Source organism: Pocillopora verrucosa, chromosome 7 (assembly GCF_036669915.1).
Source record: "Pocillopora verrucosa isolate sample1 chromosome 7, ASM3666991v2, whole genome shotgun sequence".
Classification (NCBI taxonomy): Eukaryota; Metazoa; Cnidaria; class Anthozoa; order Scleractinia; family Pocilloporidae; genus Pocillopora; species Pocillopora verrucosa.
The window spans coordinates 15,226,027-15,243,154 of record NC_089318.1 but is presented as its reverse complement, the minus strand read 5'-3'; the positions used below and the strand labels follow the sequence as shown (position 1 = coordinate 15,243,154).

General features: G+C 37.7%; 1 protein-coding gene across 1 annotated transcript; it reads right to left on the bottom strand.

Moving 5' to 3' along the window:
* Positions 1 to 732: 732 nt before the first annotated feature.
* LOC131773983 (uncharacterized) lies at positions 733 to 3,191 on the bottom strand. The gene is made up of 4 exons (XM_059089975.2): positions 3,054 to 3,191; positions 2,867 to 2,981; positions 2,429 to 2,493; positions 733 to 1,718 (listed from the first exon to the last, which is right to left on the bottom strand). Exons 1-4 carry the CDS (start codon positions 3,189 to 3,191, stop codon positions 1,203 to 1,205), a joined length of 834 nt encoding a protein of 277 aa, XP_058945958.2. The 3' UTR covers positions 733 to 1,202.
* Between the last annotated feature and the right edge of the window lie 13,937 nt (positions 3,192 to 17,128).

Genomic DNA, 17,128 nt, shown 5'->3' with positions numbered 1-17,128 from the left:
TACACTTGCGGAGAAAAACGCCAATAGAATAGCAAGTATTCTCAGGTAGAACAGACAATTGTTTTTTTGGAAATCCACGCAATCAGTGCTAAACGTAATGAAACATTTGCCACATGTGACCCACAATGGGAAAACAGTGTACTAAGGTTGAAACACGCATACGTTAAAATGACACACTAAACAACAGGCGGCGAGCAGCGTGTCTCACGATGCGGCTGGCAAAGCTGATTATGCAATTCCTGAAGATAATGTGTTTATTGACTCGCACAGGGATAATTCATTTGATGTCTGTCAATAGTGCTCGTTGTGAGTTTGATGGCAGGTCGAAGAGGACACAGTTTCTAAAAAAACTGGGCAAATCACAAGAGAAGGACCCAGTAATTCTTAAATTGATCGGTTTTTATATAGGGTTGTTTTGTTGATGATAAGAAACCTGATAATCGTAGAATTTTGTCCATTTACCTCAGTCAGGCATTGTACGTGAATGATGATAATAACGTCAGTAACAACAACAACAACAAAAACAAACAAAAAAAGTAAAAATCAAATGTATTGCCTGCTACTTTTAGGCGTCTTTTTTTATTTGCAGACATTATCATCATTACTATTATCATGTTAATGACATGTATTATCATTATTGATGTTATTAGTATTATCATCATAATTATTACTATCATTACTATTATCGCTATTATCATCATCATTTTTATTACTTTTTACAGGGTTGGTCTAACGATTTTGGGAAAAATCATAATTTGCTCGTGTTATTGGCATTTACCGTAAACATCAAATATCCAATTAAAAATGCATGGTGGTCTGTATTGTTTTACAAAAAAAACGTGTGGACAACTCATTGAAATTAACAGGAATTGGGTACAAACGAGTGAGCTATTTCTTTATGAGTAACTGCCGCTGTTCAAACAATCCAACATGGTTTGTACACTTACGCAACCTTTGTAAATATGGGGGAAATAACGAGCTCTTGAGATGGATGATCATACCATTCCTACTTGTTATCATTTTTTTCCATTTTAAGTTATGTGGGGGAAGCATTTATGCAGTTCTCCCTCTCACCTTTGCTTTTCATCGGTGATTACTTTGTGTTGAAACAATTTTGCCACAAAAGCGGTCTTCAATAGACGATTTGGAGCTGTAGTGGGAAATAAGAAATTTTTAAAGTATTTATTGTACCAGTTTCCTTGTCACTGTACCATGATATATCCCATTGCCTTAATATATCTGTTTCCATTATCTGGTCCATAACTAGCCACATTGCCACACGTGATTGATTTGCCAGGCTTGCCTCCTGTACCAAAACCGATTCTGGAATCAGTGCTTCCACAATCAGATTGCTCGTTACCAATAATACCAATCCTTGCTTTCGAGTTACTGGGATAGCCCTGTGAGTTGAAGCCCTCTTTGTTGCAGTTAAGCTGCAGGGATGCGTCTGCACCAATCAACGACTTCCATTTATCACGACCAAGTGAAATGGCACGATACTGCCCGTCAGCGATTAGTGAATAAAGGGAAGGTGCCTCCATGTGAATAACTATAAAATTGGTGTGACTTCCGATCCTCATACCAAGGCAGATCTTAGAGAAAGGTTTCTCCCAGTAAGTTGGTAGCTTAGTTTCTTGTGTGTCGAGCCCAGTTTCTCCTCCGGGAAGGTTAAAAGTATCCTTATTGGTCCACAGAACGGAATCATAGGAAAAAGTGTCCTAGGGCCATAGCATCCAGGAAAAACAAATGAACGGTAGTTAATATCACTTCAACTCAGAATACGGCTCACAACATATCCAAATTAGTAAGTCTTTTATCAACTAACTAACATCCTTTGACTTTTTTAGAACTTAAAACAAGAAAAAGACGGGGAAATAAAATCAGTTTTCCTCAAATAGGTTAGTTTTTCGCATATCTTGATGGAAAGAACAACCTTCATCGCTGATCACTTAAATCAAAAAGCAAGAAATCAATTTTACTGAATGTTTGAGTTTATTATTTCACGATTTGAAATAATCATAAACATGTGTAACATGTGTATTTTTATCTGAATCTAAAATCCTTTTCTCTGCTGTTTTAAAACAGCATACTTCGCGAATATATTGAGATCCTTCTGACTTAGGGTGTCGAAAACGACGAAAGGAACATTGTATATTTCTGAGCCAAAATATGAGGAAAGATGGGGACACAATGATAAGCAATTTCTCAGATTATTTTCTTCGCAAAAGAAATAAAGTGATGAGAGATACTCAACTTATTACGTGTAGATAAATGGATGGATACATAAGAATGAATATTTGAATGACCATCAATCATTGACAGTAGTAGATAAATGAATGGATACGTGACAATGAATATTTGAACGGATATCATTCATTGACAGCTAGATAAATAGACGAAAAATAAACATTTGAAAGCAAGTTTGTACCTTATTACCGTCCATCTTTATTATCAGCGTCCATTCGCTGGAGTTGCACTCCACAAGATGTTCAGCTATGTAAAATTCCTCACAGCATGTGAGTGACATGATTTATTTTCATTTTCATTGTTATTTTTTTAACAAAAATAAAACAAAAACAAAAAGTAAAACACACAAAAAAGCAAGCAAGCAAGAGAAACAAAACAAAACAAAACAAACCCAAATCAAACGACGCAACGTAATATAAAATAATATTACGTAATGTAACAAAGGTGATGTGACGTAATGCGACGTAACGTCTTGAAACGACTATCATTCAATCATTGTTCGGTCGCTCAACAAGCTATTCAGCCACTCATTTCAAACAAATTAAAGAAATTTGGTACATTCGACTGTGCTGAATAATCTTATATTTCTGGTATATCCAACATAAAATGTATGTGTTACCTGTTTCACAGTTTTCTCCACTGTAGAGAGATCCACAGAGACAAATGTAGCCTTTCTTGGTATACCCATTAAGGCAAGTCCCATTGTTAAGGCATGGGTTATTACTGCATCGGTTCTTATTGGAGAAACAAAAAAATTCGTTCTTGAAAAAAAAAAAAAATTCAATTTGTTTTATCCACACTCTTACCTCAGTACCAATGTAAATAAAATCATTGCGAGGCTTGAGATCTTGGGGGTATTCAGTTCCGTCTGAATCACTTAGTTCACATATTATGTGATCGCCGAAGTGTGGACCAATATTGATTGCTACGCAGCGACTTTCCATAACACACTGAGTCCTGCAGGGGTCTTGTATATGAACCGGAAGCGTAAGGTTCTGAATCACGTGACCATAAAGAGCATAGCCCTTAATGACAGCAGTATATTTCACATGACGTCCGCACACGTCTGAAAGGCATGATAACGAAAATTGCTCATTGAAAAGTATGTACATATGTCTCGAGTTACACATTCTTTTTAGTATCATGTGCATTCACAATTACAAAAGGAATGGAGATACTCTCAAGGCGTTTTCTTGTTTAGGAATCTAGAGAAGTCTAGCTTTATATCTCCAATTTATGGAATTTTGTGGAAAATGCTGGTGTATGCCGAGGAGCTATTGCATTCTTTTCAGTGTCTCCTCTTTTTGCTTGTTTTGCTTGTTTTTTTTTTCTTTACTTGTTTGTTTGTTTGTTTTTTTATTTGAGAGTACTTCCTGACAGGATGTTATGTTTGGAGTGATTGGAACATTTTTCTAACAAGCCTTTTTTTTTTTCACATTTGAACCACACTGGTGTGGTCAATGCTGTGGATCCTACAATACGTGTAGCTGGAATGTTAGACCTTTTTTTGCACGTTTTTGTGGATAATCAGTCCAAAAGGAGATTATTTAAATTTTGAAAAAAAAAAACTTTGTAGAAATTAGCGTTATAGTGTTAAAACGGAGTTTTCTTACCGTGGGTCGCAACTGCACCGTAATGAGACCAATTATCCCGAGCAAGAAGAACAACGACCAGCGCACAAACAGTTGACAAGAACAAAGTTTTCATTTTCTCAGTATAATCGTTTGATGGCTAAATCTTATTAACTGGCAGTTCCTGAAGTTTACTTGGCTCTGTTCAAAAAATAGGTGTCCATCTTGGATACATTTTAGTGACCCTAAAATGAACTGACATTACATGTTAACTCAAATCTATGTTGACCTGTTAATATTCTGCAACGACGCCGCAAGTAGATGGTAGAGGGCGATATAATTGATCAAAGTATGAGCAGTGATTTATGAGTATTTATGACTGTGCGAGGCCGCCTTAATGAAATATGAAGGGTGATTGCAGTCCTGAATAGATTGAGTTAGATTTTGTCAGAACTGGTATTACTATATACCACACGATGAAAAGTGCTCTTCGCACGCGGTGATCGGCTTCTCCGGTATTGATTATCAAGTCCTATTCACCTTCGAGCAGCCGAATGGACGCTATCGCTCTTTAATTAAGAGTTTAATTTGCGACCATTTTCGGTATACTAACAGAAATAAAAGAGTATATACTAAAACAAATATGCACCTAAGTGTCAGTAAGTAATTGTTAATTATTGACCTAAATCTTATCAATTTCAGCTGACAAGCATCTTTTCATTTCTTTTCAAATTCAATAAATCACTTACTCGGTTTTTATTTGACTTACGTACAGCTGTCAATATCATTACCATGGATACTGCCACAATTCATTTGCATAGTTTGATCCCTCAAGTTACTCCTGGTATTTTTGTTTTTAATTTACTTTTACAGCAAGCACACATTTCAAAATATCAAAAATGTCAAACAGGATCATTTCCTCAGAAATGAGGAAAAAATTCTAAGGAAATCTTATGTAAATTGCGTCTTTGTTTACATGCATGTTTATGTTTATCATGCAGTTTGGATTGAATGCAGTACTTTCTAGTTTTACTTCAATTTTCCTAGGAAACAAATGTTATGGCTTGCTTCATTCCCTAAATGGAAACTATAATAAATCAAATTTGTGATCGAAATATTTGAATCTACGGTCTTTCTCAGCTTTATTCGATGTTTGGTTGTTTTCCTTTCTATTTATGAGTTAGCCTGATCCGAACTTGAATAACTAGCCACAAACATGGCTAATCCCTCAAGCCGAGATAAAAAAAAAAAACTGGAAATCAAAACTTACAGGCTAGGATGTTGAGAGGTTTCGCGAAACAAGTGTACCTGAACATAAATTTGAATAAACCAAGGGTTCGGCGCCAACAACCTTCCCTGCAAAGGCTATGTTTTAGACCACGCTCAAAGCAATACCCGTTAAGATTTAGTGCTGTTAATTCAGTGATGGACTTTTAAGAAAAAAGTGTTAAGATCAGTTGATCATCAACCCAAATTAAAATTTTTTTTTTCCGCGACAACCTGCATTTTCAGTCCAAACTACACCTACTACTTAAAATGTCTTTTTTGGTTACAGGAATAAACTAGATTTTTGATACCTACCTTGGCATTGACGGTACTTTAGAAATATTTCCATGTTTTGTATAAGAATCTGTTTCATTTGAGAAGAAATGTTTTGCTGGAGAAGGATTTGGTTTTTGTCAGTTCTAATTAAAAGCTAAAAATAATCTCTCCAGGACTCTTTCGTTTTGGTTCATTGTTTCCTAAAGTAATTTGCTAAAAGGTGTCGTAAAATTATAACATCTTAGTCTCTGTAATTAAAAGCTTTGTCTTTAAAGATGTCAGTCGGTTGCCGAAATTTTAACTAGGAAAGAAAATACGCACACTGTTTTTCTTAATCTTTCGCCAAAACAACATGCATATTTAAAGCTTTGGAAATTTTAATGAAGGAATATCATCAAAGTACTAGGTTAAAAACACTATATAGACTTTCAGGGCGTTTAAATAAAGTCTGGGAAATTAAGGATTTTCTTCTCCATTCATAGCGTGGACGGCATTTTAAAATGAGTCAGCTTTGCTCTTATTTGGTAATGAACTTTATAAACGTAGATCTAGCAAAGAGCCATTTTACAGTTGTGTACCTCGTTGCCAAGCCTTTGATTTGGATTGAGGCTGAAGGTAGCCTTGTTGTGATAGAGACCAGTATCTAGTTAGCATGATAACGAAGTAATTTGCATTTGAAAAGTGAGCAGAGTTTGTATCATAACGAGGTCGACCTCAGCCTCACTCTTACTCAAAGGCTTGGCAACCAAGCACACAACTGTTTTTTTTACTATTGGAGTAACATACAAAAATTCAAAACAGACGAACTCGCCTCTGAAAGAACACCTGGGTGTAAGAGTATCAAGTTCGGGTGAGGGGGGGAGGGGGGGAGGGGGGGAGGGGGGGAGGGGGAATGAAGGGGAGAGGGAAGATGCCTGATTCTGGTTAAGTTCTGGTTTTGATCCTTGTCTGGGGTAAACTTTGTACTTATGCAAGGCACTTTCCTATTTGACTGTCTCACTCTACACAGGAGCAGGAATGCTTAGGCCAGAATTCGACCTATTGGAGATATGGACGAAATCAGTGCTTCAAAGAAAGAGTAGAACTAGTAACATCTTCATTGACATGTTTGAAACGTAGCAATAATTGCAGTCAGTTGAATGTAGTCTCTGGCTTGCTTGTGAGACTTCGCACATATGTTTAGGAAATGCAGAGTAAGGAAAAGACTTTTCAGTCGCACATATTTACTGAAGATTGGTGATTCTGTTCTATTTTTTTGTGGATTTACAGAGGCAGGAGTTCATGGCACATCTTTTAGTAGATATATATTTCCGAAATCATATCGCTCTTGTATTCAGTCAAGAGGTTTCGTCTTTCTGTCACTGTGGCAAAATATACCCCATTGCCTGGATAGCTATGTCTCCATTATCAGCCCTGTGTCTGGCCACGTTTCCACATGAAACCGTGCCAAACCCGAGTCTGGAATCCCAAGTGTAGCAGTGACCGTTTTCATTGCCTGGAAAGCCAATGCTTGTTCAGAATGAGACGAAGAACCCCGGGCATTAAACCCTTTCTTGTTACATTCCGTCTGTAAAGATGCCTTAGAACCAATCAACGACTTCCATTTCATACGACCCACTGAAAGGGCACGAAAGTACCCGTGAGCGATTAATGAGTAGAGGGAGATTGCCTCCATGTGAATGTCTATGGAAATGGTCTGAGTTACGAATCTCATACAAGTTAAGGCAGATCTTGGACAAAGGTTTCTTGTCAGCTCAGCTGGTAGAGCGCTGCACCGGTATCGCAGAGGTCATGGGTTCAAATCCCGTACAGGCCTGAATTTTTTTTTCAGGCCTTATTTTCACCACTGCTTAAGTACTGTTCATTACTGCGAGGGTCACTTTCATATTCACGCCTTTATCCGCAGTTCAAATATATGACCTTCATATATTCACAGTCGTTTATATATATGGAGTAGTCAAACCTCTACATATATATATACCATATACCTCTCTCTATCTATCTATCTATTATCTATCAATATAGAGGTTTGGCGTGTCAAGTCAATCAGTTCTTCTTTAGGCAAATCAGAAGGTCGGTCTCCTCAGCCACACAGATAAACAAATGTTTGCAATGAATTTTGGGGGGAAAGTTTTTGAAGGAAATACACTGCTGCTTCGGTGGGGGGTATTAAAAATAATTGGATTTTATCAACTGAGTTGATAAAGTAAAGAATTCAACGTACAGAATTTATAATGCCGACGTTTCGAGCGTTCGCCCTTCTTCAGAGGTTTTTTTTGGTTGCAATTAATTGATTATGTAAGAGCTTTTAATTTAGAGCCATTTAGCGCGAAAATTTATAACGGTAATTGAACTGAGAGGAAGTGGAGGAAGTTGAAATCGAGTGCGGAAAGTTGAAGTTAAATTGATTAACAGATAAGTGGCGACGGCGGTACAAAACAAAAAGGCGGACGGGCGAGGAGAAAGTAACAACGTTTAAATTCAGAGTTTAAGACAGAATGTTAAAAAAAATCCAACCAGGGGAAAAACAACTGGCTAAAAGTGTGGTTTCGAAAAATGGATATGAAAGTACGAACAGAAGGCTCTGAATAAAATTCTCGAGGAGTTTTACGCAACAGCCCTCATGAAAGACAGGGAAGATTACGAGCGTGATAGCTTTCTTGTGATGATTTCTGCAGTTAACAATTTCTTAAAGGGAAGGAATACAAACTCTCGAAAATTTTCGAGGGAGGTTTTAAAAACTGATTTGAAGCAGGAGGAGGGAATGCTTGACCACTCCATCATCAAGGTAGAAGCTCGCGGCCGAGCTGGTAAACCATTACACGAAAGGAAAGCAAATTCATATCGAATTCGCTTACAGGGCTCGTGCAACTTGGTTAGCCTTTAAAAAATTTACAAGTGGTAAATTATCCCAAATTGCACTCGAAATCATGTGATTACTGATACAAATCGCATCGATGAGAGACAATCAGATTGCAAGGATCATCGTGATTTAAATACGGATGTAATAAACGATTTAACCCGTTTCAAAGTTTTCTCCATTGAAGCCAGCTCTGCACTGACAAAAGTATTCTTTCTCTGCATATCCGTCGAGACAGGTTCCATTGTGAGCACACGGGTTATTCAAGCAGCAACTCTTATATGAAGAAAGTTTAATTATGGGACAAGGAATCTCATTGAGATGTGACTAATAAAAGAAAGACTAGAAACGGAAAAAAAATGGAGACAGGAAAGCAGACAAGAATATCGAAATCGTATGATTAATCTTCCATTTCCCACCTCGGTTCCAAGATAGGCAAAACCATCCCGAGGCTTCAAGCAATTTCAACCAGTTGACCACAGTTAGCGACTATAAACAGCCTCTATCTTGATTCTTGAATCTTACTAAAGCGAAATATTTTTTGCCATACAATAAATCCTTTATTTTCCAAGCTTTATCGGTCGAGATGGCTGAATAATAGCCTCTTTTTTCCCCGTTTTAATTTTTTTCGACCTCGCCTTGGTCCATAAAAAACGCAAAAAAAAAAACAAAAAAAAAACAAAAAAGAATTCGGGTAAATCCGATCATCTTGACCTCGCGCCTGGTCAATAACACATATATAATCTTACAGTCTTTTCTGCTCAAAAAAAGTCCTCTGACTGTTGTAACCCACACAGTTACGACATCGTGAGGCATTTGAATTCGTATCCTCGAGTTGATCAACCAGCAGGTGATCGTTTGGAAAGGTTTCAGCCAAACGTCTTTATATTACCGACAAGGACTAAAGGAAACGAAATATAGCGAACTATGGATCCCTTAAACGATAAGAAAAGCCTGGAAGGTGCAACGATTTTCAACACTTACAGCTCTAAAATGTCATTATAAGAGGACAATTTTACCTCCAGTTGTCAAGAAAATGAATAAAAACTATACATTCTTAATGAATGTAACACAGGGAGCCTGTATCAAATGCCTTGATAAAACCAAATCAGTTAATGTAATCAACCGAGCCTGACGCCATATATTTTACCATGGGCAAGCAGATTCATTGGGTATGTTCTTCGCGAATTCTTGGTTACGTTTGTAAACATAGAAATATTACACGCGTCTGATTGGCTGAAAACGAGTGCATTTGTCATGTGTCATGCAAAGTTGTAACACGGGTGGAAATTATAAATAGGATGCAGTTCTGTTGCCTCGGTCATGACGCACGAACCTCGCTGTGCTCGGTCCTTGCGTCATGACCTCAAGTCCAACATTTTACCGTGTGGCCCTCCCACTCAGTCACCAATTGCAAATTATTACCACATTGTCGTGAATTTACTTCCAATTTCAAACGTCAATTTCAGCTGTGCGAGCTCATCGGCATATTTATCAAGTTATTTCAACGTTCGAAGAAGAGTTAAAAAACAAAGGAAAACAGGTTATTGTAGAGTAACTTTTTCTGGTTAGGTTTTGCTTGTCCTTGCATGGCTTCTCTCTCAGTAAAGTGATGAAGAATTGAAAAACGAAAACAAATTATGACATTAAGTAATGTTGTCTTTCTCTGAGCCGTGTGTCTACATATTAAAAACATTAACTGAGTAGCAAAACATCTGTTATAGGCAGTTTACAAAATTCAAGCTAAGCTGAAACGATCTCGAATACTTCCAACCAAATAAAAGGGATCTAAAAACGTTATTCTGCTGATCAGCATGTAATCTGCATATAATGACTTTTTATCCAAACTGGGAAACACAAGAAACTACACTCGTATAAAGATAACAGATGAATCTAAATTAAAATAATGAGAGAAACAAAGACAGCAAGTTATCGTTTTCCTATGCATGTTAATTTCCTTTATTCTTTGTAATTATAGTTAAAGTTCCTAGAATCTACTGTTTGTAGTTTTCTGGTTCTTTTTGATACACAGTTTTCAAATCATACCATAGAATCTACAGTCAATCAGAAAACAGGATATCATTTGCATATTGCACGGAATTACACTCACCCCTTCCAATGTGCGCTGCGATCTTATTCGTGACCTTTTTTATTCATATTAATATGAATGCTGCGATTAAAAGAAATGCATATCACCTCCTCTAATACTAAATCATAATACTTTAACGCTTCGCTTTTTGCAGCTATCAGTCACATCAAAGTGGATATAACGTGAATTTAGTGGGATATTTGCAGACACAGTTATGACCTGGATTTTGTGGAAAACATCTTCGCTGACAGCAGGCCCAATTTGAATCTAAAATAATATTTGGTTTTTTTTCCAAAAGGCCATATTCAAATGAGTTATCATTATCCTTCCTTCAGATATTCCATCAAACGCTGAACAAAACCTTCAATTATTTTCACAATGATGACAAGCAAGTTTAAAGCGAACTATTCCAGCAACGCAGAGGCTAATCCCAAGAGTGGTTTTGAGACAGTAGTTCTTGCAAACTGCATCCTCAATGCACCTTTGATGTTACTATCAATCATTGGTAACGCTCTTCTGTTAGTCGCCATAATGAGGACGCCATCAATTCGTTCACCGTCTGTCATTTTTCTCTGCAGTTTGGCTGTTTCAGATCTTCTTGTGGGATTGGTGGTACAACCAGCTTACATAGCAGAACAAATAGTGAGAACCGTCCCAGCACTACAAAAAGCAGTAGGAGCAATGGGATTTGTTGGGTGCGGTGTCTCTCTTTGCACGATGACAGCCATAACAGTGGATCGTTTCTTAGCTCTCCACTATCACCTGCAGTACCCAAATTTAATGACAACAAGCCGGGCAATCTATACAATAATAACTATTTGGTGTATTATCACATTGTTCTCTTTTTCAATTCTTTGGTCGCTGAGTATTTATTATTTTTTTGCAACGTTTTGTATCACAATTTGCCTTTTAGTTTGCTTGGTTTGTTTCATCAAGATTTACCGAATTGCACGTCGGCATCAGTTGCAAATTCACGTTCAACAACAAGTAGTGGAAAATTCAACTGACACACATAAACAGCAAATACGACAATCAACTAAGAGTGCAAAAAATATTTTTATATATTTCCTAACGATGATTTTATGTTACTCTCCATTTTCAATTGCTGTAATTATTTCAGGTTTTAATAGTTTAGATCTACAAGTTATACGGACTTTCCCAGTCACTGTAGCATTCATGAATTCTTCCATCAATCCATTTTTGTATTGTTGGCGTATGACCGAGCTCAGAACGGCAGTTTTCAAAACAGCGAAGCTTTTTTCTTGTAGACAAACGGATGAAAGAGTTCTAACCTAGAATTAAATCGAAACAATTTTTTCGCAAGGTCTTGCAAAAAATCTAAGAGTTCATTAGAAAACAAAGTTCCCCGATCGTTATAACCCTCACAAGTATCAATGCCTCGTATTCTTGAGTTATGCAAGAAAAGAATGGTCCTTTAGAGAGATTTTGGCCGAAAGCCTAAAAATTGAAGTGAAAAGAAGGAAAGAGTAAACAGGAAATTTAGAAAAAGGCGAAAGAAACTAATATAAAATTCCGTGTGTTATGATTAAATAAGGGTATAGCGACGTTCTATACTTTTAGCCCTAACATTGTATTGCTAGAGGACAAATTAAGCTTTCAATGGTTCGGAAAAAGGAACGAATTCTTATATGGTACACAAGAAACGCCTTGTGGAAACACCATCACTTGAGAAGATTAAAGGCTAACGCCATTCAGTTTAACAATAGGCAAACGTTCATGATAGTTGATAATTGTCTCATACATGACGCGTGTTTGAACACAAACTATCATGCATTGTCATCGATTAATGTGGCAGTCTTTTCCCTATATTTATTTGGCCGTGAAGTACACATCGCTCTACTTCTGTTGCTTTAATTTTAGTTTGCCTTTAAATTTGTCGTGAATTTAGCAGAGTTTGTCAAGGTGATTCATTAAAAAAAATATCACGAATAAGGACTTTATGAACTTGTTATGGAGCTGGACTGTTACTTGAAAGGAAAGGAAAGTCAATAAATATAGCCCACGATGCTACAACTATGAATGTAATTTGTTTTTTAATACTCTGAGCAAGGTTTTATTTTATTTTTCTCGAGATTTTAAAGGGATTTAATGTAGCTGGGGTGAATTAAAACTTTCATTTCATGGGTTGACTGAGAGGGAAAGTTATCGATAGAGAGTACATTAGGTAAATTTTCGCTACATGCCTATGAATTTATTTCCGCGACAATTTCAGCCGATTAGTATGCACGTTACGAGCTCTTTAGCATATTCAGTTAGTCTATGTTGAAATTGACTGTGGAGTTTGAGCTGAGGAGAGGACATTTATAGTAAATTTGTTTCTTTTATCCATGTTGTTAATTAGAGAATATGGGTGACATATTTAAATTATGTTTTATTCGTTTGTACTTGGCCTCTATCGATAAACTGATGAATTGACAAACGAAGGCTCGTTTTAAATAAAGTGAATAATATTTGCTTTTCCCTGTGTCATGTTTCGAGACATTAAGACCCTCAGTAACGTAAGAAACATCTGCTATAAGCAGTTAAAAAAAATTAAAGGCAAATGATCTCGAATAATTCCATCCCGACCAGAAGGATCTCAAAATGTTTTCTCACCCTAACATGGAAAACAGATGATGCTATTCACGTACCGAAATAACAGATGAATATAATTAATTTCTTAACATGTTTTAGTTTGTAAATTCATAGTAATATATAACTTACATATGTCACCTTATGTCTTTAATTGATGGCGAGGATGAAAGAAGCTACTCTACTCTAAACATCTTCTACTTTGTTTTAAAATTCTTCTTTGAACGTAAAAAAAAAGCTCGATGAATATGCCAATGAACTCGTATAGTGCATTCCGACCGACAGAAATCGGCGTGAAAATGATCTTATCACCACGTGATATTACTTTATCTTATGAGATGTCCTTCAACGAATTTCGCTTTCAGTTAAAAGAAGAACTATGTCTTCTACTTAATCGCGGCAATTGTGCGGTACTAAAAAAAAAACAAGAGAAACGCATGGCAAAATCATGCAGAAGGTATATGCAAAGTTATGATGTTGTGGGCTGTTATTCGTAACGACTTCGTTTTGGTTAAAAATATATTTATTTTTAACACAATTTGGTGACGTTCATAATTCTGCTAATACCCTTTTTGTTCCAAGCCATAACTGTGTTGAATAAATACCACTGTGCACAAACACAATCATCCTTGTTCAATCAGGTAGGGTAGTAGCCGTTGTAGAGATAGTCATGCAGAAGTCAGTCAGTAGTGACTCAAAGTAGGCTTTTAGCATTTACTCCCGGATGGAATCAATGGCAGTATGGTAGTTCTAACGTCAGCTTCTGTTTATTAGAGTGTTTCGGTATAATCTAACCGACAGAAAAACGCTACAATCCCACAAACTATTTTATTAAACAGCAAGTAATGTTCTTAACAAGGAGCGACTCCTAAAAGCAGTCAGGAGCCCATTACTTGGAGCGTTCAACTGCCGTTTTTTTTTTCTGTCACGGCGTTTCACACGCAAGTCTATTTTAAGTTTGAATTTACCGCGAATTAGGACTTCCCACGAGAACACATCGACTAATCAAGATTGGCGCTTGGTTAATTTCTAACTTTACTCGTTAATATGTCGAAAGAAAAATGACAAAGAGATGCATGGATTCTTGCGATGGTTCGTTTGCAGATTCGTGTGAACAAAGACGTCCCAAGCCCACATCTCGAGAAAAAGCAAACGATTAATCCATGAAAGCGCCACGCTTTGTGTGAGTCAGTGTTAACTTGCAATCAATCAATCTTCCATCAATCAATCTTTATTCCTCCCAGGATAAAAAGACATATCTTCAGTTATATCAGCATTATGGTGTCTAAAAATACATAAGGCATACTGTATGTATATATATATATATATATATATATATATATACATACATATATACATGTATATGTATAAGATATACTATATTAAATAATAGAAAGATCGAAGATTATATTTAAAGATAAGCCTATTTACAAAAACATTCTTAAATCTGTCAGTCTTTATATCCGGGCGATGAGCACTTTTGTTTCTGAGTTGGTACTTTGTTTTTTTCTTCTTGGGAATGATGTTACTAAGCGTGCAATCGGGATCCATTGAACGTACCTTAAAAATCTTCTTATCTGTCTTTTCTAAAATTTCTCGAATGTCCATTCTCTTAGATGTGTATTTACTTTTAAAGCATTTGTCCATGAAGTTTTGTATAACCGTGAGATCTGAGTCTATAGCTTCGTGCATTGCGGAATGTTATTAACTTGCGCAAAATCCTGAATAAAACCTTTTTGCGAAAAATAATTTCTTTACATTTTGGCGAATTACAAATCATACTATTTTCCTTGGACCAAATTAAAAACTGATCCACTAAATCCGTACGACAGTGGCCATTACTCAAAACGGGATCAATGAGAGTAGAGTCGTCCGCGTGTTTAAACAGGACTGGGTGACTGTGTATGCTGATTTCCAGATCATTAATAAAAATACTAAATAAGTGCGGACCACGCGCACTGCCCTTTATAGTGCCCCTGTTCACACATTTCCATTGTCCTTGAAAACTATTATTAACAATGCACTGTTGACGATTCTCAAGAAAGCTTAAATACCGATTGATTATAAATGGATTTAACGGTATATCCTTAAGCTCATAAGACAAAAGTTCATGATTAACGCTGTCGAATGCTGTACTGAAATCCAAGGCAAACGAACGCGCGGCTTTACGCTCAGGGTCATCTAGATAACTATAGACGGTGTGCTGTATACGCGTCAGTACAGCTCCCCCTTTCCTGTAGGCAAACTGAGTTGAGCTCAGATGTTGCTCAACAGTGTCCCGCGCGTGAATTTTATACACGGACTTCTCAAATGCGCGTGCAATTACAGGGGTGACGTTGATTCCTCTGTAGTCTATCTTTCCCTTGGGAACGTCAATCTTGAGGAGGGGGGTCACGTGAGCTATTTTCCACAATGAGGGCCAGGTACTGAACCTCGGAGACAAGTTTCAGATCTTGCAAATTAAAGGTGTAAAAGTTTCCGCTTGGTCTCTCCGCACCCAGAACGGTACGAGATCCGGTCCAGTGGTGATTTCTTCAGGTGCTGCCAACAGTTCCATACCTGTCTTTCTAAAATCTCAGGAACTGGAACTCCACTCTCAACTTGGGCAGGTGTAAGCTGTTTATATGCACTGTCCCAACACAATTCAGAAAAATAATCATTCAGCTCAGCCAGAGATTGCATGTCCGGTGTAACCTTATCCGAGGAACACCGGCGCTGTGACAGGCTATCCACGTGTTTCCACCACTCCCTAGCTCCTACAGGTGCTTGAAGGAGATTTCTCCTGTTCTCACTGATAACTTCACTTACTCTCCCCCTCCCGAAGCCGATCCCCCCTGTTTTGACCAATCCTAGAGTTAGATCTCATCAAGGACTGGAGAAGGGGTGTCATCCAAGCCGGATCACGCGATGAGATACGAACTGTTCTGAATGGCATGCACTTGTCCATGTGTCTGTGAATAAGAGTTTCCAAGTTATTCGCCTCATCCACATCGTTGGTTCCCAAGACACTATCCCAAGTCTCTCCCGCAAGTTCCAAGTATAACGCCTCCTTTCGGTTTTTTCTGCAATCCCGGATGCGAATTTTTTGGCAAACAGATTTGAGTTTTGATCCCGCTGGTAAAATGACCGCCGTGTGATCCGTTTTTATTGATAGCAAATAAGTCCGGTCGATTTGCAAGGACATTATCCAAGTACGCAACACCCTTGGTTGGAAATTCCACCAGGGAATTCCATCCTGTCAATTGACAAAGATGCTTTACATCCAGTTGGTTAGTATCACCGCCTAAGACAATGGTCATCTAAGGTGTTGATCTAAAGCATTGTCCACTAAATGAACAAGGTATTGTAGAAAGTCCGAAGGCCTGTATGTTGGCTGGGGCGGGTGATACACTCCACACAATAATAGTAAGTGTCCCGAGGGTAATTTAAAAGTCAAACATGAAAGTTCCTAGAGCTCTGATCTATAGCAATCAATTACGTCCAAGTTACTCCTTGCAAATATAGCTATTCCACCTTTACATCTGCTATCCAGGCCGACCAGTTCCTATCTTGTCTAAATATGTTGTAGCCAGGTGTGTTAACAATAGCGTCCAGCATTTCTGGCTTAAGATGGGTCTCAGAAACAACACAGATATCAATGTCTTTGTTATTCAAATCCGCCTCCAGTGCCACAGCGGCTCAAACACGGTTCTTAGTCTTGGCAAAGGCTGCAAATATTTGTAAATAAAAATTTGGGTACCGCGAATTCTGAGCTGGATTTGTTAGTCGTTAGATCCACTTGTCAGGCGATAGAGACAAGGTTTGCTTTAGCCATGTTATTTACAGGACGGCAAGCGACGTTCCAATCCACTGGTTTCATCTCTTTTGTTAGAAATCCTGACCGGAATCCTTCGTCGACAGCCTCCTCTAGATCCTCTATATCTTAAGATGCCGAGCAACTTAAAGGATTGAAACTGAGGGGCGACGGACATTTAGCAAACAAACTCGGGAGTATGTTGTTTTACTCGTATTGCTCACTTGCCAATTCGGTTCATCTATTTGATCTGTGCTCTCCCTCATAATATCTCCTAGTCCAGGTTTACTTTCTGCATCCATATAAATCGTTATATCTAGCGCCACGTTTCATCCATCTCGTCAACGCAACCCTAGTCCGACCGAATCCTGACCGAGACAAAATTACTTTTGCTGGAGCCAGCCCGCTTGATACCAATAAAGGTGTGGAAGCCC